General features: G+C 43.2%; 1 protein-coding gene across 1 annotated transcript; it reads left to right on the top strand.

The window, feature by feature from the left end:
- Positions 1-350: 350 nt before the first annotated feature.
- On the top strand, positions 351-26,900 carry mgat3b (beta-1,4-mannosyl-glycoprotein 4-beta-N-acetylglucosaminyltransferase b). The gene is made up of 6 exons (XM_033974574.2): positions 351-732; positions 14,775-15,182; positions 18,996-19,603; positions 19,897-20,179; positions 25,827-26,427; positions 26,866-26,900. Exons 2-5 carry the CDS (start codon positions 14,781-14,783, stop codon positions 26,322-26,324), a joined length of 1,791 nt encoding a protein of 596 aa, XP_033830465.1. The 5' UTR covers positions 351-732; positions 14,775-14,780; the 3' UTR covers positions 26,325-26,427; positions 26,866-26,900.
- The last annotated feature ends 879 nt before the right edge of the window (positions 26,901-27,779 follow it).

Raw genomic sequence — 27,779 nt, 5'->3', positions numbered from 1 at the left:
TCTCCTCTTCTCTCCTCTCCTCTGTTCTCCTCTTCTCTCCCCTCTTCTCTGATCTCCTCTCTTCTGCTCTTCTCTGTTCTCCTCTCCTCATCCCCCCTCTGTTTTCCTCTGCCCTCCTCTCTTCTTCTTCTCTGTTCTCTGGGTCTATCACAATTGTGTTTAGTGCGCGTGCAGAGGACCGGTGAGTGGCCCTGTGTTTGGCGCCCCCTTGCGGCTTGTTTCGGGGCTACGTGTTCCAGTTGCTGTGTGTCAGTCTATCTGCGGCAGTGTTTCCAGAGGGAGGGCCGCTCCGGAGCTCCGCCTCTGACTCCCCGCGTTTCCTTTCACCTTCTCCGGGCACACATCTCCGAGCGTCCGCGGCAGGCCGTGTCGGAGGATGTGGGAATAGAAGCCAAATATAAAAGGGGCTCTCAATTTGGAACGTCCGAGCGGAAGAGCGTCAGCGCAGCCTCGGAAGAGAAGCGTCCTCGTCGGGAGCAGGGAGGTGGCTTTGGGGGCTTGTAAACAGACCACAGCGAGTGGACGGGCGAAGGCATCACTGAGAGCCGCTCCTCCATCCTCGGCTCTGCTCTCGACGATGCTCGTTCTTCTCGAGGATAAACACTAATCCGAGCCTCCGCCGCTCCCGCTCAGCTCAGCATCAGCGCCGCGGGCAGTTATCTGCGGACGTCTCCAGCAGCAGCGCGATGCCGTAGACTCAACATGAAGCTGTAGCACCGCGCGCTCCAATGGGTAAGACACGGGACACTGCTGTGTGGGGCCAGGGAGGGCCGGGGAGGGCCGGGAGGAGGGGGTCCGGCCTGTCACCCACTAGCGGAATCAATACCAGGCCTTTGTACGGCGGTGTGGGTGTACTGCGAAGCGGCCGCGTCCCCGCTGCAGCCCGCGCCCCGTCACGATGCGTTTATGTTGGACATGATCGTGTTTATTACTGAAGGCCCTCGCCTTTGGCAGTTTGTGTGGCGGCTGTGGAGAGCGAGGTGTCCCGCTGCTCCGTGCAGCAGAGCGCCTCATAACAAGTGCAACCCAACGGGTCAGCTCGGGTCAGGCGGCTCTCGAAGCGCACCCAAGGAGTGTAAAGGTCACATTACTGTGCTCCGTGTAATAACCGCGTTAGAGCTGTACTGGCCTGCTCGGTGCTAAAGCCCGTGGACCCCCGAAAGCGGAGCGCTGCTTTCGGTTTGTAGCCATGTCCCGGTGAGGGTCCGGACGCAGCCTGTCACCCCAGACTCTCCCCGGGCTCAGACTGCACGCGGTTCAGCTTCGGTCCGGTGGCCCTGAGTATTCTGCATAGTAAAAAATAGCCTCCCAGAGGTGCTCAGACACCCGCCGGTCAGTGCGGTGGTGCTGGTGGAGATGCGGCGGCGCTCTGGATAAAATCCGTTAGATTCTATTTTTGCTGGACGCCAGAGCGCAAGACCTTTACGTTAAATAATAAATAGTTATCGCGTGAACACATGGTCTCGCGCCTCCGGCTTCAAAGGCAGTGACTGCAACAGCAGAGCATCCAGTATGCAACTAAACACAGGCCACACAGGAATTGAGCTGGACCGGGTGCAGTCGGCGTCATAGCTCTATCATAGCTCCATCATAGCTCCATCATAGCTCCAGTAGGACTCATAGACTCTGACACTGTAGACCAGGGGTAGGTGAACTTTTTGACACACGAGCCACAATGGGTTCTAAAATTTTTGACAGAGGGGCTGGGCCAGGATATATATATATATATATATATATATATATATATATATATATATATATATATATATATATATATATATATATATATATATATATAGCAAAGTATGAATATGCAAGGCTCAAAATAAACACAGCAGAAAAACTTGCATTCAGTTTATTTATCTATTTTAATATAATTTGGTCACGTTCGGCGGGCCAGATTAATAAAACCAAAGGGCCCTGTGTGGCCCCCAGGCCGTAGTTTGCCCATGTCTGCTGTAGACTCTGTAGACTCTGACTCTGCAGGCTCTGACTCTGCAGACTCTGACTCTTCAGGCTCTGACTCTGTAGACTCTGACTCTGCAGGCTCTGACTCTGTAGACACTGACTCTGCAGGCTCTGACTCTGCAGGCTCTGACTCTGCAGACTCTGACTCTTCAGGCTCTGACTCTGCAGACTCTGACTCTGTAGACTCTGACTCTGCAGGCTCTGACTCTGCAGGCTCTGACTGTGTATCTGACTGTAGGTCTAATCAGGACAGGATGTTTCATCATTTGAAATGTTCCAGTAGTGACTGACTACGTTGTTTTGGTCAGTTCCAGAAACAGTTCAGAGTCTTTCATCATTACTTCCTGATTTTCTTTATGTTAAAAATGGTTATTGCTGCACCTAAACATCTTACACGATTAATACACTATTTTCTGGTGTATGTTCTAATGTTGTCTCCTCATCGCAAACATACCCAGAGTTGTGTTGTTGCTGTTTAACTCACAAACCTTGCATATTTTGAGTAATAATAATAATAATAATAATAATAATAATAATAATAATAATAATAATAATAATAATAATAATAATAATAATAATATCTGTGTAAACCCTCAGTCATCCACGTTTGATCCATACCAAAAAGGTGAAGTTAAAATCTGTCAACTGGACAAATCGTTGAAGGAGTGAAGATGTTTCGCTGCTCATCCAAGCCGCTTCTTCTGGTCAGATTACTGTTGGACACTGCTTTATATCTGTCTAAAGGGCTGTTAGGCGTGTTCTATCAAAATGACGACTGGATTTGGTCAATTCAAATCTCAAGTTTATTTCCCTGACAGTTACAATCTAATACAGTACCCGGGGTCAAATGATCTATCCCTCGTATGTGCAGCAGGCGGTCTGTCTGCCTTTCCCTGGCCCCAAAGACAAAAATGTAACATGCAACATGAATATGCAAATATTTTTGAGAAGGTAGACGCCTTGAATCCCTCCTTCAGGCCTCGTTCACCTCTCCGAGCCGCACCGGCTGTTTTTCCGGCCTTGAGTCTACTCCGGCAGCCTTATCTCTGTACGGGAGTCTGTGGAAAGCACCCACTGTCTCCCACAATTCACATCTCTCATTGTTGCCTTTAAAGTAGGACTGTTATAATGAGTCAATAGTTTCAGTGTTAGAATATAGTGCTTGTTGGGCATACCTCAAAAGGATACAACTTTAATGAATAGTTTCAGTGTTAGTATATCAAACCCGTGCTCAAACTTTAGTATAAAATAGTGCTTGTTAAACAACCTTCAAAAATGGTGGTTACATGACAATATTCAAAGGATATATGAATTATTATGTTTTGATATGATATATGAATTATATAATGCATCTAAAAAGCTTTATTACTTGACATCCCCTTCAGGGCGTTAAACCAGTTTTTGTCTGAAACTGGAATCTCAAAATTCTCTAAAGTTTTTCAGACACACCTGCTGTGTAAGGAATGGTAACACCTGTCCTTTTAGGTTCAGATTCCCTGTTGTCCTGTGTTTTAGCTCTGTTAGATCTACTGAAGGCCCACTTTGGATATCCACAAGCAGAGAGGAAAGGAAGGCTCTCACTGCTCTAGAGAAGGACCACAGTATCAATATTTTGCCAGCTGACAAAGGGAGATAAGATAATAATAAAGGATTACTCAATTCCAGGTATGTTTTTGAGGAGGCACGACTTAAAGCTCACACGATATTTAGTATCATTTTGATGTGGTTCAGTCTGGCTCTAGTCTATAGTCTGGTTGTGTTGCAGAATGAGTTCTTGTTCCGTGCCTGCCGATAATGATCTTGTTTTTTTCTTTTTTTTTTGATAGCCATCAGTAACACAGTTCATCAGAATCTATTAGAAATGTGCAACACAAATACTAGGTAAAAACTAGTATCGATACTGAAAAAGTCACAATCACAGGATGGAAATGAACCTTTCCTGAATATGTTTAGAATGATGTTGAGCTGTATCAGAAAAAGTATAAGACACATTGACTAGTGTACACCCATGGACCACTATGAACCTACTGGACACTGAGGGATTACACAGATATAAGGACACATGGGAATAGAAAAGAAAGTACTATTATTTTATGTTGAAAATCACATTCTATTGTCTAAAGAAAGAGTGTTTTTATTATTATCGTGGTTGCATTTGTTAGTATGTCCACTCTCGGTTCACTTCAGCATACCTACAATTCTCCATATATCCCAATCCCATAATGAAAAGACTAGGACAGAGCTGGACGTTTTCTGTATAGTTTAGAATGGTTTTGATTAGGTTTGCGAAATTTTTTTATTTTGGAAAATTCCCCAAATTTCCCATGGGAAATTTGGGAAATGTTCCAAAATACTAGTCTGGACTTGCCACGGAATCTGTACCTCACTCATTATTAAGAGAAAACGGTTAGTTCTATGGTGTGATTTGCTGTGTAACTGTCAGATTGCAGATGTGTTGTGTTTTATGGTTAATGTAATTACCGGGTCTCTCCACATAATTGTTTGATTTTCCTGTTTGTTTTTGTGTGTAGGCAGCACGGTGGCTGAGTGGCAACCACTTGCATGTTTCTCCCCACGTCTGGATGGGTTTCCTCCGGGTACTCCGGTTTCCCCCATCTACCAAAACATGAACGCCCTTCGAGACAACTGTTGTTGTGATTTTGGGCATTACAAAAATAAAATGAATTGAATTGAATTGAAAACAAAAGCTGGCACATAGTTCAGTGGCTTGTCTAATCTTTGACCATAAACAAATGAGCGTGAAGTCATTTATCACAGTAACCTCATAAAGGGGCGCCATTATTCAACGATAAAATTGCTGTCAGCCATGTAAACTATAAGGTTACTGCGTCAGGTCTGTGGAGCCAATCCTTAACAAAAACAGATTGATTGGAGATTGGAGATTCCTTTCAAAAACAGTAAATCTCCCATAGAGTTATACAGGCCCCGCCCCCATCTGAAATGATGACTTCATCAAATTATAGAATGGGAACGCAACCTTTGCCCATTGAAAATTCTCAACTTGGATGATTCTTGAAATTTGGCAGTATTGATCTTGTGAACTAGTACCGTACTCATACAACTCAAGATCACTCTAAAGATATTCAGGAAAGCTTCATTTCTGTCCTGTGAATATGGCATCAGTATCTCCTCAAATCAGTATCTAGTTTCATAATCTAATCTATGTAGTTCATAATACAGTAGGGTTATCAGAAGTATCAAAAATCACATATTAATCTATACTAAAATGAGTATTGATTAATATGTGATTTTTGACACCTACTATAACATGAACTGTAATACACTGCCTGACCAAAAAGGTCACACACTCTAATATTTGGTTGTTCCGCCTTTAGCTTTGATTACGTCACACATTCTCTGTGGCATTGTTTCGATAAACTTCAGCAATGTCACAAGATTTATTTCCATCCAGTGCTGCATTCATTTTTCACCTCTTGCACTGATGATGGTCGATGGCTCTGCACAAAGCCTTCTCCAGCACATCCCAAAGATCCTCAATGGGGTTAAGGTCTGGACTCTGTGGTGGACAATCCATGTGTGAAAATGATGTTGCATGCTCCTGAACCACTCTTTCACAATTTGAGCCTGATGAATTCTGGCATTGTCATTCATTCAGTACAGACTTATCCATGCATTTGTCTCCAGTACATTAGACTACTGTAACGTCCTGCTCACTGGCCTCTCCAAACGAGCCTTAACACAGCTGCAGTACATCCAGAACACTGTTGCTCGGGTCCTGACTAGTACCCGGAAGTACTTCACACATGCGTCCTGTGCTCAGGTCTCTGCACTGGCTTCCTGTAGCTCAAAGCATAGACTTTAAAGCAGCTTTGGTTGTGTATAAGTATCTCCATGGCCTAGCACCAAAGTACATCTCCGAAATGTTAATGTCATATGAACCTGCTGGTGCCCAGAGTCAGGACTAAACCTGGAGAATCAGTGTTTCAGTTTTCTGCAAAACCTGGACCATCTTCCTGAAGATGTGAGACAGGCCTCTACTTTGACAATGTTTAAATCCAGGCTCAAAACAGCTCTGTTTATCTGTGCATACGACTGAAGGGGTTTTATTCTGCACTTTTCTGTTTTAATAGTAATTTTATGATGATTATTTATGTTTTGGTTTGTGTGATTCTTATGTTTTTCTTATTCTGTAAAGCACTTTGAATTACTTTGTGTACAAATTGTGCTATACAAATAAACTTGCCTTGCCTCGCCTTGCCTATTCAGGTAGTCAGCTGACCTCATTCAGACTGTTGCTGATTGACTATTTGCTTAGTTAAATCCAGGCGGCGACTTTTTTTTTTGGCCAGGCAGTGTATAAAAAAGTACTACAATGTAATGTTGAAAATCACCTTCTATTGTCTCAAGAAAGTGTTTTTAATATCACCGTAGCATCAGAATCGGTATTGAGTATCAAGGATATTCGTTGGCATGAAAATCAAGTTTGAAATGTCAGTATCGTATCAACAGTACAGGACCCGTGGAGCAAGCCAGGCAAGTACAGGTCCGATCAGGTGTGTCCCATTTACAGGAGTTACAAGGTGTGCCAGTGGTGGTGACTTGATTGATGCCAGATGAGAGAGAGATGTGTGCATGGTATTTATTTTTGAAATAGCCACACTGAAAAGGAGTTATGGTGGATTGGAGATGGGCTGTTGTATTGCAAAAGCCCCTGTTGTGTGCCCATCTGGTTGGCACAACATCAGCTTCATTTAGACTCCGAACTGCACCACAAACCAGACATGCATTAAAACAAGGTCAATCTCACGAGCTGGCAGTGGTGCGAGTCCAAGAGCCACGAGATTTTCAAGATTACACTGTATCAAACTCTTAGGACAAGATTTGAAAAGTAGTGGAAGTGGTCCGTATATTCTGGGCTCTTATTTTGAATATCGTCAGTAATACATTTCATATCGCCCAGTCCTAGGTGGTTGTCTGTTTTTAACTGCATCTTTAATTGTCAAGGATATGGTGCACACATTTCGTACCATATTAATCTTGTGGCTATACGTTCTTTCATTTGACAGTAATGGTGCCTTTGTGATGAATAATAAGATATATATTACTCCTGTATATGTAAGTGTGCTGGAATGATCTAATGTGTTTAGTTCAGAGTTGACACCTTTTGTTGATCTTCCTGTGAACTTCCTGATTTGTTGTTATTGTAACTTTTGTATGTGACTCTTGGTTGCAAGTTGATGTGAGGGTCTGTTTGTCAGTTCCTCTTCTGTTTTGGAGACTGGCTGTAGTGATTTGAGACTACTGTCGTTTTGTCGTGGGTGACGGTCTGCATTAGCCCTTGTGTTCAGGAAATAAGCAACCCGAAGATACTGGGTGTGTTTACTTACACCAGAACACTACAATACATATATGTATCTTTGTGCCTTTTACATTTGTGGTGGCCCTGTAATTACAAAGGCAAGGCAAGTCTATTTGTAGCACAATTTGTACAGTAAAGTGCTTTACAGAATAACAAAGACATTAAAATCAAAATACAGTGGTCCCTCGCTATGTCGTGGTTCACCTTTCGTGATCTTGTGGATTTTTTTTATTTTTTTGTGTAATTCTGCATGCTTTTTTTTACAACGCATGAGTGTGCATTGTGTTCTGCGTCCTGAACATTAAAAGAGAACAATAAAAACCTGTCAGTCATTGTGGGGATGCCGGTCAATGTGGTCAAAAGCAGGAGGCAGACTCAGAAAAATTACCAGTTAATGAAATTTATTGTGATTTACCGTGGTAAGCCGGAGGAAAAAATAATAAAGACAAAAACTAACTGTGCTCAACTTAAGCAAAAGCAACAGAAATGAACAAAACTACAGGTGCTGCTGGTATAACTTTAGCAGGATCTCATAATAAACTGCATACTTTTGAGGGCCTAAGTCTCTTTAACCTAAAAGTGTGTAAAAAATAAACTATAAACACTTAAGCATTGAAACAAAATACATAAAGACATTAAAAAAAAAAAAAAAAGAGCTTAAACCAGTTCCCCCCTCCACATGGTCCAGCCCACGACCGCACCTAGGGCTTTAAAAATGGCCGACATAGGGCACTCCCCCTCTTTGTCGGGACCATGAGGAGATTAAGGTAAGAATAGATGCATATGTTGAACTGAATAAATTTAACCAAATAAAATCTCTTTAAAGTAGTAGGTGCAAGTGTGGTGTTTAAATTAAAGGTTGACCATAACTAAAAGACTAAACAAGACAAACCCGGGATAGTTACGTACAGTTGTGTAGTTACTTATTGACAAATTACAGGGAATTAAGAAATGTGTGAATATATTGAAGGTTTTACAGAGAGAGACTGGAGGTGACTGCTGACACTTTCTCTTACATTAAACTAGGTCAAACATTCAGATTTCTACCATAGAATTCTCCAGCTCGATCTAAAACTATGATACACTTGGCTCACATGATGTTACATTCCAAACTGCAGAGAGATACTGACCATAAACCAGATTGACACATGCTCAGAGTGTTGTTAATCTTTAGCTTTCTCCATCATATGTTCATTTTTAATTTCCCTCGTCTTATCTGGCTGGTCACTGTCACTCCTTTGACCGTTACTCCACCACTTCTGCTCAGCTGTAATGGAACTGGCCCCGTGTCTGTGGAACCTATTCACATTATGGGTTGGCTGAAGTTGGGTCAAGAAAAATGGATACCCACTAATCGATACTAAATCTTGCATCAAAACTATTGATACTGAACAAATCACTTAAATAGAACATAATTAAAATGTAGTGACATGGGGCTGGAGTTCTTTACAGTATGGAAGTGATGATGTGTGCAGGTTTTGTAAAGGCTTATGGTGTTGTGTACAGGTTGTACATACAGGTGTTGTGCATGCATTGTAGATCCTTGTAGATTTTTTATTGTCTATAAAAAGGGTGAGTTTGACTAACTAAAAAAGAGTTTGCTAATGCTAGCTTGTGACTATGTTTTTTGAGAGCGAGGAGTTTAACACTGCAAATCACATCACTTGTTGTAGTTCCAGCTAAGCCAGTTCTTTATGGTAAGATTGTGTTAAAACAAAACTCAGATTAAAGTCTAACAGAGCTAGTAACAGAGCAGAATATCAGACAGAGCAGTGCCTCCTTCACTCAGATAGTTAATTTAGAAAATCAAGAATGGATCTGGGTCCAAGGAACAGGATCAGGATCAGGTGATCAGATGCCTCCATTGTGCAGATTTATGGGGCAATACCTTTTTTAAAAAAAACACCCGTGCCAGATAAGGGTGGCAAATGTTTAATCTGTAGATCTATAGTGCTCTATCGTATCATTAAATGAATGTTAGAGCAGGGTGTGTACACTGTTGTGCAGAGGTTCTGGGGGGGGCTATATTGTGGGGAATAAAATCTGTAACACAGTCACTTTAAGGGAACCAAAAATCATGAGGTAAATATTGTCTCAACAGCATGGTTTAAGTCTCCATATGATAGAGGTCAGCTTAGGGCGAGGATCAGACTCATGGAAATGAATATTAGTCACTGAATGTAGTGTCTAAAAAGTAAAAGTGTGAAACACAAGTGTGTGAGGGTGGTGCCCTCACACACGAGAGAGGGCACATGCATGTGAGAGGGTGACCTGATATGACCCTGCACACTTCCTGGTCTGTACTTCCTGTCTGTACTTCCTGGTGTTCCCTGCCCCATCTGACATACAGGGACATTTCAGTGTCAGCAGCTTCTTGTTTTCACATTTACTTAATCAGTCAATTTGCATGAATGAACTAATTGTTTGAAATCTAAATTAGTAAAGCTGTTTATTTACTTATTTACTTTGTATGTTGTGTATTGTAATAATTAGTGAGATTTTTTGAATTACATTTTATCATATTAATAGTTCCATTTGTATATTATTGCCATGGTGACACGATGCATTGCACCAATAACAAACACTGCCATGTAAGTGGATGTCCGAAGTCTGAAAACTCAAGGTTTATGGTCTCCTGTTTAGGAGTTTAATTTTCAACAAAAAGTGAAAGTGATTAACTGAAAAACTGTTGGCTAATGCTAGCTGGACCGCCCCACATTTCCTCCCAGGGAATGTTGATGACATCAGCTAATTGAAATAAACAGCAAACAGGATGCTTTTAAAAACTCCTCAGTATTTAGGAGTCTAATTGTAATAGCAATAGGACGTGATCTATTCATTATAACTAGGGTATTTTATTAAAAAAAAAAAGTTACATTTTTTGGTTAAAAAAATATTTACTTTTTTGTTTATTTTTTTTTCATTATAGGTGTTTTATTCCACTGAAAAACACCATTACTATGAATGGGCTTGCACATGTGCCTCGGTCATCACAGTCTGCTCATCAGCCCTCCAGGCCTTCAAGAGGCCGGGGGGGTCATAGGTGAAGCTCACAGGCCGGCGGTCGGTTGTTTCACCCTGGAACAGCTCCAGTACTGGGCTGCCAACACCCCAGATGTGTGGGTGTTGACCACCTTATCACAGGGATACCTCCTACAGTTCTGACGCCGACCTCCTGTTTTTGGCCAGGTCTGAATGACCGCCATCTCTGACCCAGCAAAGTCCGATGCACTCAATAAAGAAATAGCAACCTTGCTGGAAACAAGTGCAATTGTACATGTAGACCCTCGACAGGATCCAGGTTTTTTTTACTCAAGATACTTTCTTGTCTCAAAGAAAACCAGCAACCTACATCCAGTTTTAGACCTGCGAGGTCTCGATGTGTTTTTAAAAGTCATGCCGTTTCACATGCTACGCACCTCAGAGGTGCTTCAAGCACTTTCCCCAGGCAAATGGTTCACGACCATAGATCTGAAGGATGCTTATTTTAATGTACCGATCGCACACAATCATTGGAAGTTCCTTCACTTTGCTTTTCAAGGCACAGACATTTTCAGTTTAGGGTCCTCCCGTTTGGGCTGTCCCTATCACCCAGGGTGTTCACTCGAGTGGTGGCAGCAGCCTGGTCTCCCCTGCAGGCGCGGGGTTTGAAGATTCTACCGTACCTCTGATGCTGGGTGCATTCCCAGTGGGAGAGGCTCTGCCATTCTTGCGATACTACTACTGCTACTTTCATTACGGCCGATGCCGATGTGGCTGAGCAGCTTACAGCTGGACCCAACTCTGTTCACACACAGACGAAAGAGGTTGCGTGCGTCTCCCCAGTGTCTGCACTCCCTGTCTCAGTGGAGAGACAGATGTTGGATCCTACAGGGCGTCCCATTGGGGTCTCTATCATCATGGACAGGAGTTGTGTATATGGATGCATCCTCCACGGGTTGTGGTGCATGTGGCAAGGTCAGGTGATACAAGGGACATGGACCTCGAGTCTGATCGGGGAACACATAAATGTTCTGGAGTTAAAGGCTGTGTGCTTGGCACTGGATAATTTTCTGCCAAAATAGCTAGGCAGGCGTGTACTTGTACATTCAGACAACAGGTCAGTGATTTACCATGTAAATCACATGGGAGGGACCAGATCGGTGAATCTCACACAGAGAACAAGGCAGCTTCTCATGTGAGCGTCCATTCATTTTGCCAGCCTGAGGACAGCCTATCTTCTGGTGACGCGGGAATGGAAGCCTCACCCAGAGGTGGTCTGCACCACCTGGAGGATCTTTGGCAGGGCTGTTCTGTTCACAGGAAGCGACCCATTGCCCTCTATGGTTCTCTCTGAGAGACAGCACCAGCCCGTTGGGTCAGGATGCACTGGCTGACGACTGGCCTCATGTTCTCCTCTACGCCTTTCCAGCTTCTGCTGGTTGCTCCATTCTGGCCAGCGAGGATCTGGTTCCCACTTCTACACAGACTCTGTTGGAACTCTCCAGTGCGCCTTCCCGCCAGAACGGACCTCTTGTACCAGCTGGGGGGACAGAAACTGCATCCCCATCCCAGTCGCCTTCAGCTCTGTGTGTGGCCTTTGCAGGTCTTGCATTCTCAGAGTATGCTGGAGGAATAGGACATACGATCTGTAATGTCTGGGCATCGTTGACGCGGCGACTGTACACAAATAGGTGGAAGCTATTTGAGGAATGGTGCAGGAGATGTGGACAAGATGCGGTGCACTGTTCAGTCTCTGCTATCTTGGAGTATTTACAGGAACTTTTCGATTGTGGTCTGTCGCTTTCAACATTAACGGTATATGTGGCTGCAATATCTTGCTGGCACATTGGCGTGAACGGTAGCATTGTGGGCAGTGATAAGAACGTTTCCTCATTCTTGAAAGATGCCAGACAGCTTCACCCACCTACACGGCCAGTGGCTCCATCATGGGATCTTTCGTTGGTCCTGGAGACTCTGTGAGGTCATCCATTTGAGCCTATTGCCCAGGCAGACATTAAGTGCCTGTCATTTAAGACTGCATTTCTCCTCGCCATGGCTTGGGGTAAGCGTGTGGGTGAACTGCGGGCTCTGTCTGTCAATGAGTACTGCTGTAGATGGCATGCTGATGGCTCAGGCGTAACTCTCTGGCCTAATGTCCCTTTCCTCCCTAAGGTGTTATCTTCTGCAGGTAATGCCCAAGTGCTCCAGTTGGCGAGGTTTGGCACGGAATCTACAACAGAACCTTTACGCCCTGTTCGCTCATTGGAGGCTTGCATACAGGTTACGGAAGGTAAAACATGCTTATGCCTCGCAGGGGCGGCTGATGCCCGAAGGCGTGAGATGCCATTCACCCAGGGGCCTTTCTACCTCCTGGGCTGCTATGCATGGAGCTCCACTAAATGTGATCTGTGCTGCGGCCTCTTGGACCTCACCCTCCACATTCGCCAGATTTTACTGGGTGAATTTAGCGGTCCCCCATCCTCTCGATGGAGTGTTATGCGAGCATCATGCTTCCTTATGAGGTAGGTTTTGCTTGATGTGGTCTGTGGATTCCTCGTGACCATGTTGGTGCAAGTTATCCAGTGCTTGAAGCACCGCCTCTGGCGGTCAGAAGGGATGAAATAAACAAAAGTTACGTATGTAACTACAGTTCTATGAATCCCAGATGACCGCCAGAGGTCTCTGTCCCTCGGAATCTTCGTGCCCTCACGAGAAGGATAAGGGACTGTGCTTCTGGAGTCACGTGACTATATAGCCTCACGTGGGTCACTGGAAGGTCATAGGTGAATTTGTTGTTATTAAATCTCGACCTTTGCATGCACAAGAGTGATCATTCAGTGCTTGAAGCACCGCCTCTGGCGGTCATCCAGGATTCATAGAACTGTAGTTACATACGAAACTTAAGTTTTCTACTTCAGTGAAATCATGCAACTGACTTTCCATCTGCAGAAAATCACAGAGGCTACACTTTAAAGATCACACAAATTTGAGTAACCCTTAATTATTAGTCTGTGTACATCTCCAAAGCTCAAAATGCTCTGTTCTACCTTGTGATGTCATCAAGTGATAGTTTTCAAGTTAACAGCTCCTTTCACATTTAGTTCAGTAGAGTTTGGCAACTCCAGGACTGAAATCATCCAAATTATTCTAGTGAAGCTGTATGGAGTTTAAAAACACAGTGGAGTACTTCTTGTATTACAACATGATGACATCACAAGGTGGAACAGAGTGGTGTTTGGGCGAGGAACTCGCCTAAATATACAGGGTTTGTGTGTATAACGTGTGAATAACAAAACACAACTCCAGATATGTTTGTGATGAGGAAATATTAAAACATTGATCACAAAATAGCCTAATATGGGCCCTTTAAGTGCCAAACTCAAGGCCCAGGGGCCAAATGTGGCCCTCCACATCATTTTATATGGCCCTCGACAGGGTAAATTAAAAGGTATGGTGGTCTTAAAATGTCATTTTATCAGGAGATACGCAGTTACACATTCATATTTTTTTACATCTAGGCAAATGCATATGCAATATTTGTAATCTGAATAAGTAATGAATACAAAAACAGTTAATTAACAAGTTAAAAAAGTAGTACATCTGGCTCTTTGAGGGCAGCCATTTTGCTAATGTGGCCCTCGGTGAAAATGTGTTAGACACCCCTGCTTTAAGCCAAAGCAATGATTGAAACACCTACACTCCATTTTTTGCTTATTTGGTGAGTCCATCATGACAATCTCTGGACTGCCCTGTGTCCCAAGCAAAGTGTGCACAACACTGCCCCTGTTTGGTTAGAACAGGACAGACAAGCTGCTTAAATTAATTTGAATAGAAAGTAAAATAATACTATAAGACTTGTGCTATTTCAAGTCAAAACAAACTCCTTCAAAGCTGTACCTTATACTGTCTTAAAAATGTGAAAAACTGAACTAGTTCATTCACAGTGGTCGAAAGTTACCTTATTCATTCTGAACATGCTAATTATTTAACTCAATGAGTTTATATTTTTTCACAACTTTCAGAGGCCAGAGCAGAGTTTTGTTGCCATGGCTCACTTGAAGTTGCATTTGGAGTGATATTGTTTGAGAAATCTTTAATCACTTATTATCAGGACACCATTTTGCCAATCAGTCCCCATTTTCACTGCCACTGGTACACGTCCACGGCTCTGCATTTACTTCATTCTCCAATTTTATTTTCTTAATCAGTGATACTTATGGGATTCAGCTGCGTTGTGTAGTCACTTTGATACAAATGAAAAAAATAGATAGATAGATAGATAGATAGATAGATAGATAGAAAATAATTGAGAAGCACTGTTTTAGATTAATATTGTGATGTAAAATGCAAATGCAAATTATAACATCGTGATCCACAGGTATCATATGACTATGATAGAGATTATGTCTATAGAGCAGACACTCGCACAATAGGTCTACTTTCTCTATATGACTCTAGTGCCTTATGTGTCCCTTGTCCTCAGGATAAGATGCGGCGGTACCGTGTCTTCCTGCTCTGTACCGTGGGGCTGTGTGTCATCTCCTTCCTTCACTACTACAAGGCCCTTCACTATGTGTCCCTGCGGGAGCTCACGGCCCCCTACCCCTTCAAATCCTTCATCCTGAGCACCGGCTTCTTCTGGAGGGAAAGAGGGCTGGCATCCACCCCACTCAGCCCTGCCTCCCCGGAAGAGCCCCCACCCCCACCCCAGAGGAAAGAGTCCAGAGCGGAGGTCTCGCCTCAGGGCACGACTCTGGGTATCCAGGGGGTTGCTGTGGGGGCAGTGAGTGAGCTGGCCAGTGTGAAGCTGGAGCTGAGGGTCAGGGAGCATCCCGCACCACCGCACCCATGGGAGAAGCCTGAGGAGGGCCAGGCCGGAGACACCAAAAAGGTAATCTCCCACTTCTAATAATAATAATAATAATAATAATACATTTTATTTGTATTGCACTTTACATTTCAAAGAAATCTCAGAGTGCTACAGACACAGAAGAAACATATAAAAACATTATAAATCAGAAAAGGAAATAAGCATATAAAAAGACATTACAATTGACATTTGCTTGACATTTGCAAACATTAAATAATTAATAGCAGTAGTAATAACAGTTAAAAGTCATAAAACTTAATAAGACTTTTTTTTAAAGAATGTCTTAAGGCCTTTTTTAAAGGCCTCGACACTTTGTGGTGCCCTCAGAAACTCTGGGAGGGCATTCCACAATCGAGGGGCAGCAGCCTGAAAGGCCCTGTCCCCCATAGTGGAGAGTCTGGTCCTAGGCTGGTGGAGGCAGTGAGTGGTGGATGAGCGGAGATTGCGTGAGGTCGTATGTGGGGTGAGGAGCTCTGTGAGATAGGCAGGGGCAGTTCCATGGATGCACTGGTAGGTGAGGAGGCAGAATACCAAACGCGGATTATTGTGCCATTGATATAATTAAATACGGGACCAATCTGTCTCTTGGTCTGCTTTTTCCTTTTCTCGTTATAATAATTATTATACTGTTATAGATTACAGTAGCCTATGTTTGACACAGATTTGCTCATGACCATTTGTTGTCCGCCACATGCCTGAATTTAGTCCTCTGTGGTCCGGTTTCCCTTACTACTAAAAACATGTGCAACAAGGTCATCTCTGAGGAAAAGATGCTATGCTATAATGGTACCACCCTCAGCTTTAGTCTTCAACATGAGCCTAAAGCTGAGGGTGGTACCACAACTCTGAAAGACCTCCTGTGTGGTACCGGTGCCCAAGACGCCACAGGCCAAGGAGCTCAGCAGCTTCAGGCTGGTGGCTCTAACATCTCACCTGATGAAGACACTGGAGAGACTGGTCTTTGGCCACCTCCGCTCCACCGTGAGCTCAGCGATGGACCCGCTGTACTTTGCGTACCGGCCTGGCATCGGAGTGGAGGACGCCGTCATCTACCTGCTGCACCGCTCACTGTCTCACCTGGAGAACCCCGACAGCACTGTGCGGACTCTCTTCTTTGACTTCTCCAATGCTTTCAACACCATCCAGCCACTGCTCCTGAGGGACAAGCTGGAGACCGCCGGGGTGGACTGTGACCTGGTAGACTGGATCCTGGACTATCTCACAAACTGGCCCCAATTTTGGATAGCCAAGAACTGCATGTCTGATCTCATGACCTGTAGTGTGGGGGCGCCCCAGGGCACTGTCCTCGCACCGTTTCTTTTCACCCTTTACACTGCAGACTTCAGACACAACACGGACAGCTGCGTCCTGCATAAGTTCTCTGATGACTCTGCCATCATTGGCCTCATCAAGGATGATGATGATGTGCAGAGGACTAACACAGGACTTTGTGGACTGGTGTCAGCAGAACCACCTCATCATCAATGCAGAGAAGACCAAGGAGATGGTGGTGGACTTCCACAGACGCCACTCTACTGCCCCCTCAGTGAACATTCAGGGAAGGGACATTGAGAGAGTGGACTCATACAAGTGCCTGGGTGTTCATCTGAACAGCAAACTGGACTGGAATCACAACACAGATGCACTGTACAGGAAGGGCCAGAGCAGGCTCTATCTCCTGAGGAGACTCAGATCTTTTGGAGTGAGAGGGTCACTCCTGAAGACCGTCTAGTCAATAGTCTTTAGTCTATACATTAATGACCTGCCCTCCATCTGCAGTGATGTAGAAGGCTTAATGTATGCTGATGATACGGTCTTTTTTGTGCATGGTTCTGACACTAACTCTGTTGCCACTAAGTTATCCACCACAATGGCAAAAGCACTAGAGTGACTTAACAACTCCTGCCTTGCGTTGAACACTGAGAAAATGGTCACTATGTATTTCTCGAACTAAAAAATTCAAAATGTCTTCCCAAATATTTATGTGGATAATCGCATGATCAAAAACGTTGAAGAGGCTAAATATCTAGGTGTCATATTGGACCCTTCACTTAACTTTAAAAATCACATTAAAAAGACCTGTAATGTCTTGAAGTTCAACATTGCGAATTTTCAACATATTAGGAACGCATTATCACTAGAAGCTGCAAAGTCTTACTTTGATGCCATGATCATATCTCATATTCTGTATTGCATATCATCATGGTCTCAGGCGAACCTAACAGCTCTAAAATCTCTTAGATCTTTACATAATCAGGCCCTGAAAATTCTGGATAAAAAGCCAAGGCGTTACCATCATTGCCATGTTTTGGAAAAATATAAAATGCTAAGTCTCGACAACTTGATCAGGTACTCTGATATCCGTCTGGTCCACAACGTTTTACATGATGTCGCCCCACCTCCTCTTAAGACCTACATCCAGCCTCGCTCTCAGCTTACAAGTAGAGTGTTAAGGTCTGTGTGTAGAGGCGACTGCAATGTTCCTAAAAGAAAGTCTGCCTTCTCTCAATCAGCCTTTTCCTATAAAGCCACCAAGGAATGGAATAGGCTTCCAGACAATCTAAAGAACATGACTGATTTTTATAGCTTCTCACGGGCCGTCAAAAATTGGATTCTGGAGCACCAAACATGCTCACACTAACAATACCAGACGGGTATTTTGCCATCAGGTGTTACCCTTGTGGGTATCACCTGATGGCCCCCAGGTTACCAGATCAAATGTTACATTACATTGCACATTGCACTTTTAACTTTTAACTTGGACGGGTACAACATTACATTACATTGCACATTGCACTTTTAACTTTTTAACTTCGATGGGTATATTGATTACCAACCTATAGTGTTACTACATTACATTACATAACATTACATTACACTACATTACATAACATTACACTACATTATATTACATTACATTACATCACACATTGCACTTTTAACTTATATTTACTTTACTGTATATTTGTATATTGTTCCTGTGTTATATTGCTCACATTTTATATTGTATTGTGTTGCATTGCTTATATTTTATATTGTATTGTATTTTTCACCTGTTCAGGGACTACAGACGAAAACTAGCTTCGGCTATAATCTGGTGCAAAGCATCTATTAATGTTTTTTTTGCACACTGTTTTTGCACACCTTCAAATAAACTAATAAACTAAAACTAAACTAAAACTTCTATGACTCTGTGGTGGATCAGCCATCCTATACGGTGTGGTCTGCTGGAACAGCAGCATCACAGAGAGGGAGAGGAAGAAGCTGGACAAGGTCATCAAAAAGTCCAGCTCCGTCCTGGGCTGTCCTCTGGACTCAGTGCAGGAGGTGGGGGACAGGAGGGTCCTGGCTAAGGTCATTTCTATGCTGCGCCATGAGTCTCACCCCCTGCAGGACGCTCTGTCTGCCCTGGAGAGCAGCTTCAGTGACAGACTGATTCACCCTCGCTGTGTGAAGGAGAGGCTTCGCAGGTCTTTCCTTCCTGCTGCTGTCAGACTGTACAATGAACACTGTTAACACTGAACATGTGTCATTCATCCATACCTATGTGCAATACTTAAGTCACTTTACGAAGATGTTATATTACAGTCTATTTTTAGTTTATTTTTAAGTATATTTTTAAAATTATTTTAAACTATTTATTTATTATTTTGTTTTATTGCATGTACCATTTTCCTTCTGTTCTTTAACTGTGTGGTGCAATACTGGAATTTCCCCGCTGTGGGACTAATAAAGGCATATCTTATCTTATCTTATCTATAATAGGCTAAATTAACTATATTTTTACTCGAAACAACAGCAAATCTGATGTGTGAAACTCCTCTGTTTGTGAAGGAGAGAGAAGAGGACAAACCTGCCAACCTAGTTCCTACACCTCCCAGACGAAATGGCTTGTTATTTCCTAAAGACAGCCTGTGGGACCCAGTGGAAGCCATGGGGGACCTGCACAAGCGCCCGCACCAGCTCCAGGATGACCCCACGGCCTACTTTGCACATACCAAAGCTGGGGCTCTGTGCTTCAGGCAGGGCACTGAGGTGGCCACCCCAAAGGAGTCTACGGGGAAGACAGGGGGTGCCATTGGTAATAGTGCTGCGGAGAGTTCTCGAGTTGGTCAGCGAAAGCTTGCAGAGGTCCAGTCATCCAATGCGCCAAAACCGAAAAGCAGAGGACGGCCTCCGGGCAAGCGCCTGGTCAAGTGCGTGTGCCGCCCCGGCTGGCACGGCCCTTACTGCGGTGTGCCCACCATGGTGTACCACTCCAACCTGCCCACCAAGGAACGCTTGACCCCCCGAGAGGTCCCACGCAGGATCATTAATGCCATCAACATCAACCATGAGTTTGACCTGCTACATGCACGCTTCCACGAGCTGTCCCAGGCTGTGGACCTGTTCATCGTGTGTGAGTCCAACTTCACCGCGTATGGAGAGAGGCGCCCCCTGGGGTATGCACACACACACTACATTATACACATTCACCCTTCTAATCTACACTGACCAAGGCATACAAACACTACAACTTCTCTAAAATCTTTCTGAGAACTAATGTCTGGTGAGGCCACAGCATGTGTCCCTGATGTAAAATCCAAATCACCATTGGAATGGTTCTGGTTTAAATGTGGTTGAACTTGTTTAGACCTGGTTTAGGCCTAGATCCTCAGACATCTCTGTAATATTTAGCCCATATTAGCTAGCTTGACTGTGGAGAGCTGACACACTGTGCCACTCTTTGTGTTAGATTCCTTCAGCGTCTGCTCAATGGCACGTATGACTACATGCGTCAAAAGCTGCTGTACGTGTTCCTGGACCACTTCCCGGACGGTGGGCGTCAGGATGGATGGATTGCTGACGATTACCTGCGCACCTTCCTGACTCGAAACGGCATGTCCCGTGTCCTTGGGCTGCGGCCGGATGATGTCTTTGTCATCAACGATGCAGATGAGATCCCAGCGCGAGAGGGCCTACTTTTCCTCAAGCTGTTCGATGGCTGGACCGAGCCCTTCGCCTTACACATGCGCAAGGTACACATTCATATTTGAGATTTATATATAAAGCTCATTTGTTGATCTTATGTAACTCATAAATACTGTGTCTATCATTCTGTTAGAAAATAGGATGATTTCATGTAGTGAGATTTAGCTCTTTACTAGATCACAGCAAAGACTCCAATAACAGCACAAAATGTGATGAAAATAAAGTACATAAAATAAGTACATACAAATCTTCAGTGTTTTGTAAATAATGCATGTAGTGTAATAATAATGTCCAGAATTGGCCTTTTTTAATTGTTTTCACAGAAATTATTGAGTCAAAAAGTATTTGAAACTATCCATAGATTGTATATATATATATATAGTGGGGCAAAATTATTTAGTCAGTCACCAATTATGCAAGTTCTCCCAATTAAAAAGCCTTTCAAGAGAGAAGCCTTTCATTTTCATCATAGGTTCACTTCAACTATGAGAGACAGAATGAGAGGAAAAAATCCAGAAAATGACATTGTAGGACTTTTTAAATAATTTATTTGCAAATTATGGTGGAAAATAAGTATTTGGTCAATAACAAAAGTTCATCTCAATACTTTGTTATATACCCTTTGTTGGCAATGATAGAGGTCAAATGTTTTCTTTAAGACTCCACAAGGTTTTCACACACTGTTGCTGGTAGTTTGGTCCATTCCTCCTGCAGATCTCCTCTAGAGCAGTGATGTTTTGGGGCTGTCGCTAGGCAACACAGACTTTCAACTCCAAAGATTTTCTATGGGGTTGAGATCTGGAGACTGGCTCGGCCACACCAGGACCTTGAAATCCTTCTTACGAAGCCACTCCTTCATTGCCCGGGCTGTGTGTTTGGGATCATTGGCCGTGTCCCAATTCGCCAAATGCACCCTTTGAAGGGTCCCTTCGAAGTACTCTTTAAAGCAGGGGTCACCAACCTTTTTTAAGCTGAGAGCTACTTTATGGGCACTGATTCATACGAAGGGCTACCAGATTGATACGCCCTTCTGAAATAACACATTTGCTCAGTTTATTATTAATAATGATAAATGATAATCATCTATGTGAACACACTGATCATGTTGCATGACACTGATCACATTAATGATTTCTCAAAATAATTATCAACAATGAGCAAGGAGGGAAACAGATATCAGTATTCAGCACTTAAATTTCCAGATGACACTTACATCACTACATCTCATAGGAAAAGTGTCCCATTTTCACTATCCATTAACAAACCTTTTTAACAAAACATAAATAATACACATTGCACCATGTTTCATAAGGTTATCAATTATGTAATGTTAAAGAAAAATAAGATTACATATTTTTAAATAAATCCCTTTTGCGTTGTGTGACTTTTTCACCGGTGTCGTGAAAAAAGCCTGTTGTTTACCCAAAGCTGCATTTAGCTCTGGGCTTGTTCTGCCCATAATGTGCGTCCCCGTGGAGAGTGCGCATCCCCGTGGGTAGTTAGTGTGGAGCTTTGTGAGACGTATTGAAGTGTCCCTCCACATTGTGCCGCTTTGCCGTCACCACAGTCGCTCCGCAGATGAGATACGCGTAGGTTTCTTTTACAGTCTTAAATCGTTGTGAAAGTGATCTCTTTATTTTCTACAATGTTTTGGAGTAAGAAACTGCATTCAGCGCATCCTCACAGCGCTCGCGAGCAGAGCACTGGTTTTGCGCACAATACTGACCTTTGAAGTGAGTAGGTCAAAGTTCACCTTAACTTATCTAAACTTCACGTATAATGAACATATGTTTAAGATATTGTCATTTTTAAATCTATCTAAACGCAAGGGTGATAAAAAAAAAAATAGCAACAGAATTAAATTAAATTTTAGATGCAGCTCATTAGTGAGTTGTGCTATTTTTAGAACCGGTCTGCGGGCGACTCATGTGGGGCTTGGGGGCGACATGGCGCCCGCGGGCACAGGGTTGGTGACCCCTGCTTTAAAGTGTAGTTTGAAGGTTCCGGTCGAGAATCTGCCCTCCTCAGTGTAGGAGGGCAGATTTTGCTGAAGTGGGACAGGCCTACACCACGGACCGCACTTCCACCGCTGTCTTTGAGCGTACGATATGTACATTACTGTCGTAACGGTGCAGGTCAGGACCAAAGTATGCGGACTCAGAGCAGGTTGACAAACTTTATTGACAAGTTTGTGAATCAAAAGTCTTAAATAGTTCAAATGACACACACGAGGAACCAGGAGGCGGGAGGCAGGCAGGATGGACGGAGAGCAGGTCGGGAACGGGAAGCCGGGACTGGAGTGAAGACGGGAGCGGAGACGAGACCAGGACAGACAGGGCGTAGTCCAAAGAGTGGGACCCAGGGTAAGAAGCAGGCGGGACGCCGGAGACCAAGACAGGCAGAGAGTAGAGGCAGGAGCAGGAGCGGGCGAGGGCAGGAGTGTTTTACACGTGGACGGTCTGGCTCCGAGTGTAGTCTGCCGAGTCTTCTTATACCCACAGCAGGTGAGGGTGATTGCGCTAATGCACTCCAGGTGAGTGCAGAAGGAGTCAGAGACTCCGCCTAGCTCCAGACAGACAGGTGAGGGAGGGGGAGAGAGAGTACAGGAGGGCAGCAACAAACAGGCATCATGACAATTACGTACATTATTTTTAACGATTTATTATTTAATAGAAGAAAAGTCAAGATGTCGTCGTCACAGCCGTTTCTTTCTGTTTAGATTGAATATCAATAGGCAAATATAACGTTCAAGGTGATTTTTTTACTCAATTGTAGCTACTTCATAACTTTAACAAAAATATACCTTGTGAAAACATAATAACAGAGACAGAGATAACAATATCATTTTGACATTCATAGTCTATAAACCAGAGAACACTGATTAGTTGTACATATAGTGGGATATTGCAGTTTAATGGTTCGGTATTTTGGCCAGTGGCTACACCACTGTTTTCCTTCTATGCTGTGCCAGTTCTTTTCATCTGATTATTATAAGGTATTTTCTAGCAGTGCAGTGCTACATCAAGCTAGTGTCTTGATTTACTAACACGAAAGTAAATGACACGTGCCCACGAGGGGGTGCAGACCTATGGAATGCACGGAACTCATGAAGATTTTGTGCATGTCTCAGGACTCTCTTCTGTCCTGTCCTCAGAGTCCGTTGCTTCATTGTTCACATTACCTGTGTGCAACTCATTAAACCCTTCTGACTTTACGTTTCAGTCTCTTGGTCTTTGACATACAATACAATAGAAACAAACATTCTTACATTATTCTTATTGCAGTAATAATTTTTAATGATAATAATGTCTTCTTATTGTCTAGCAATAACTGCACATTCCTTTATTCAATGTAACTCCCTTCCTTTTTAATCATCAAACAGACAGTACAGATCTTTATTCAGATTTAACAGTTTCATGTCGCACTGATGAGGTAAACCAGTACGAACATTTGAACGTGTATTGCAACGGACTCCATTTTCTTCTCTTTTTTGCATAGCCGCGGTGCATGATGGGATATAGAAGTGCGTGAAGTGTGCACGGATGCACACTTCGGTTACGTCCGATCTCCATGGAAACAGTGCAAAGGGAAGGGCAGGTTTGTCGGCCGCATTCAGTAGGGTGCGTTGAAATGGGACAGCCCTTGTCGCGCCGGAAATTACGTAACTGCCCTTCGATGCACACTTTGAATGGTGATTCTAAGGCCAGTTTGGCGAATTGGGACATGGCCATTGTCATGCTGAAAGACCCAACCATGTTTCATCTTCAGTGCCCTTGCTGATGGAAGGAAAATTTTACAGTATATGGCCCCATTCATTCTTTCCTTTACACAAATCAGTTGTTCTGGTCCCTTTGCAGAAAAACAGCCATAAAGCATGATGTTTCCACCCACATGCTTCATAGTATGTATGGTGTTCTTTGGATACTACTCAGCATTCTTTCTCCTCCAAACACGACAATTTGAGTTTTTACCAAAACGTTCTATTTTGGTTTCATCTGACCATATGACATTCTTCCAGTCCTCTTCTGGATGGAGCCCCAGATCGAGGGAGATTATCAGTGGTCTTGTATGTCTTCCATTTTTAATAATTGCTCACACAGTTGATTTCTTCACACTAAGCTGCTTAACTACTGCAGATTCAGTCTTCCCAGCCTGGTGCAGGTCTACAGTTTTGTTTGTGGTGTCCTTGGACTGCTCTTTGGTCTTGGTCATAGAGGAGTTTGCAGTCTGACTGTTTGAGGTTGTGGAGAGGTGTCTTTTATACTGATAAGATGCCATTAAAACAGGTAATGAGTGGAGGACAGAGGAGCCACTTAAAGAAGAAATTACAGGTCTGTGACAGCCAGAAATCTTGCTTGTTTGTAGATGACCAAATACTTATTTTACCCAACAACAAAAGCAAAAAACCTTGTGAAGATGCTGAAAATGACAAGAGTGAGTCATTATCCACAGTGAAACAAGGACTGTACTGACATGGACTGAGAGGCCACTCTGCAGGAAGAAGACATTACTCCAAAAGAAATATAAAAATCACAGAGTTTGCAAAAGCACTCAGGGACACAGACCTTAAGTTTGGACACATGTCCTGTGGTCGAACTAAAATTGAACTGTTTGGCTATAATGAGCACTGTTTAGAGGAAAAATGGGAAGCTTGCACCATCCCATCTGTGAAATACAGGAGTGGCAGCATCATGTTGTGGGGTTGTGGTGCTGCAGGAGGGACTGGTGCACATCACCAGATGGCATCATGAAGAAAGAACATTATGTGTAAATACTGAAGCAACATCTCAAGACATGAACCAGGAAGTTAAAGCTTGGGTGCAAATAAGTCTTCAAATGGACAATGACCTGAAGCATACTGCCAAACTGGTTACAAAGTGGCTTAAAGATAACAGCCAGTGTTTTGGAGTGGCCATCATAAAGCCCTGATCTCAGTCCTATGGGCAGACCTAAAAAGGCCTGTGCAAGCAAGACGGCCACAAACTTGGCTCATTTATATCAGTTCTGTCAGGACAAATGGGCCAAAATTCCTGCCAACTATTGCAAGAAGAAAAATCCTCCTCTCATTATTCTGGCATTTAGCAAATTGAAATAATTTTGGTAATTCTAATTGACCTAAAACAGGAAAAGTCTGATTTCATGTCGGACGGTGAGGACAAAAAGCATTTTTGTCTTTTTATATAGTGGATTTAAAATTCTGGTTTCAACTGTAGCTAACCTGCTAGCCACTGTGTTCCAAATAGGAAGTGAGCATGGGCGCGCTTCCAGCTTCAATGACTCGGGCTCCAATTCACATTCTATTGAAAAAAAAAAACATCTCCCTTCTCTCTGTAACTGCTGCTGCAGGCCCATCATTTTGGTCTTAAAATGTAGATATAATCGCCACCTCCCTGCTAAACCAGCAGTGTGGACAGGAAGCTAGCCTCCAGATTGGCTCTTTGGTTGCTATGATACTCGTGGCTCAAATATGGAATTTGTCCATCTAACTGTTCACCTCAATAAGCTTCATTTGGCTGAAATCAGACGTTGTGGGTAACGTCATACTCTCTCAGTCCATTTCTTTTTACAGTCTATGACAGTATTGCAATAATATTGTTAACGCAGTTCTTAACAGCCATACTGCATATCTCAAAATTTTCCAGTATCATGCAGCCCTAGTTGATCCGGCTGTGTGCTCATATGTTTGTCTTGCAGTCACTCTACGGATTCTTCTGGAAGCAGTTTGGTTCTCTGGAAGTGATCTCGGGCTGCACGGTGGGGATGCTCCGGGACGTGTACGACTGTGACGGCATCAAGCTACGGCGCCGCGAGTACTATACCATGCCCGGCTTCCGCAAGTACGAGAATGACACGGGCCACATCCTGGTGCAGTGGTCCCTGGGCAGCCCCATACATTTCGCCGGATGGCACTGCTCCTGGTGCTTCACTCCAGAGGGCATACACTTCAAACTGGTGGCGGCGCAGAACGGGGACTTCCCCCGCTGGGGGGACTACGAGGACAAGCGTGACCTGAACTACATCCGGCAGCTGATCCGCACGGGGGGCTGGTTCGACGGGTCCTTGCCAGAGTACCCCCCCGCGGACCCCAAGGAGCACATGTACGCCCCCAGGTACATGCTGGACCATTACAAACAGTACCGCTACCTCCTGGAGAACCCTTACAGCCAAGTGTCACGGACTGGAGGAGAGTGAAGCCTGCACAAACATGAGGTGACATGAGCTGAATTCAGAAGCTTACTTGAGTAGTTTTGACTAGTTTGGATTTAGTTACCCTTTAGGTCTACAATACTTAAAGGTATTTTCAGATATATGTTCTAATGTTGTTTCCTCATCACAAACAGACTTGGAGTTGTGTTTTGTTTCACTCACACATGTTGAATACACAAACCCTGCATATTTAGGTAGGTTTAGAGTTCTTCTCTCAAAGAGAAAACTTGTGATGTCATGTGGTAATACAGGAAGAGCTCCACTGTGTTTTTAAACTCCACACACCTTCACTAGAATCATTTGGATGATTTCAGATCTGGAATTGCCAATCTCTACAGAACTAAAGCTAAAAGGAGCTGTTATCTTGGAAACTAGCACAATATGACATCACAAGGTGGAACAAAGCATTTTGAGCTTTGGAGATTTGGACAGGACAACTCTGGGTATGTTTTTGATGACATAACAGCATTATAACATGGTTTAAAGCTCACCACAATCCATATTGTGTAATATAGAATCTTTGAAGCTACACAGTGTAACTTTTCTATTGCTTATTTCCATGGAGATCTTGTTGCTTTGCCTGGAATGTTCCCCAGTGAGGCATTTGCCATTTGGCAGGTGTTTGTATTGGTCAAAAACACATTGAAATGCATGCATTCATACCCTTAGCGGGGTCGCTCCTGAAAAGATTTGACATATAACTTGACTTTCCCCATAGAGTTTAAGTGACAGTTTAATGATATATTGTGGAACATTTTAAGGAAAACAATAATATCATGGAGAAAAGCACATGGGATACCCTCCAAAAAGTTATACATTGCAAGTAGTCTCATCATATTGAATTGATTGTTTGATTTTATGGTTCAGATAATTACATTTAGTTATTTTTACAAAAGGGAAAATTTATATTGGGGAACTTAAAATTCGCCATGGATTTTACAATTTTAAAGGCGCTGTACCAGATTTTTATTGTTTTTAAAAATGTGAAAAAAACCTGGTTAATTTCAAACAGTTTGCGGTCCAAAGTTATTCCTCACTTATCTTATGCGTTCTGAACATCCTAATTGTTCACCGCAATGAGTTTATAAGCACTTTTCTCAGCTCTCAGCGACCAGAGCAGAGTTATGCCGTGAACACAAAGCTAACAACAAACAGTGGTGGAAGAAGTACTCAATTCTGTTACTTAAGTAAAAGTACAGGTACTGGAGCAAAATATGTAAAAATATCTCATGAAAAAAGTAAAGTAAAAGTGTTAAAGTACCTGTTTAAAAATTTACTTTAAGAGTAAAAAGTAAAAGTATTTTGTGCAGGTTTTGCGATCTAATAAAGCTTCAGATGTAGTGATTTTGATAAGTGCTGAATTTTGTTCAACAGAAACAAAGTGTGATCGTGTTAAAAATAAAATGGCCGGCCTTTTCAGCAGGTCTCAAACTATAATAA

The sequence above is a fragment of the Periophthalmus magnuspinnatus genome, chromosome 1, assembly GCF_009829125.3.
Source record: "Periophthalmus magnuspinnatus isolate fPerMag1 chromosome 1, fPerMag1.2.pri, whole genome shotgun sequence".
NCBI lineage: Eukaryota > Metazoa > Chordata > Actinopteri > Gobiiformes > Gobiidae > Periophthalmus > Periophthalmus magnuspinnatus.
This window is presented reverse-complemented; position numbering and strand designations above follow the sequence as displayed.

Excerpts from the sequence above, each read along its gene's own strand:
- mgat3b (XM_033974574.2), top strand. The coding sequence starts at position 14,781 with ATGCGGCGGTACCGTGTCTTCCTGCTCTGTACCGTGGGGCTGTGTGTC. Across the intron at positions 15,183-18,995 it reads AGGCCGGAGACACCAAAAAG|GAGAGAGAAGAGGACAAACC; the intron begins GTAATCTCCCAC and ends CTGTTTGTGAAG. Across the intron at positions 20,180-25,826 it reads TCGCCTTACACATGCGCAAG|TCACTCTACGGATTCTTCTG; the intron begins GTACACATTCAT and ends TTTGTCTTGCAG.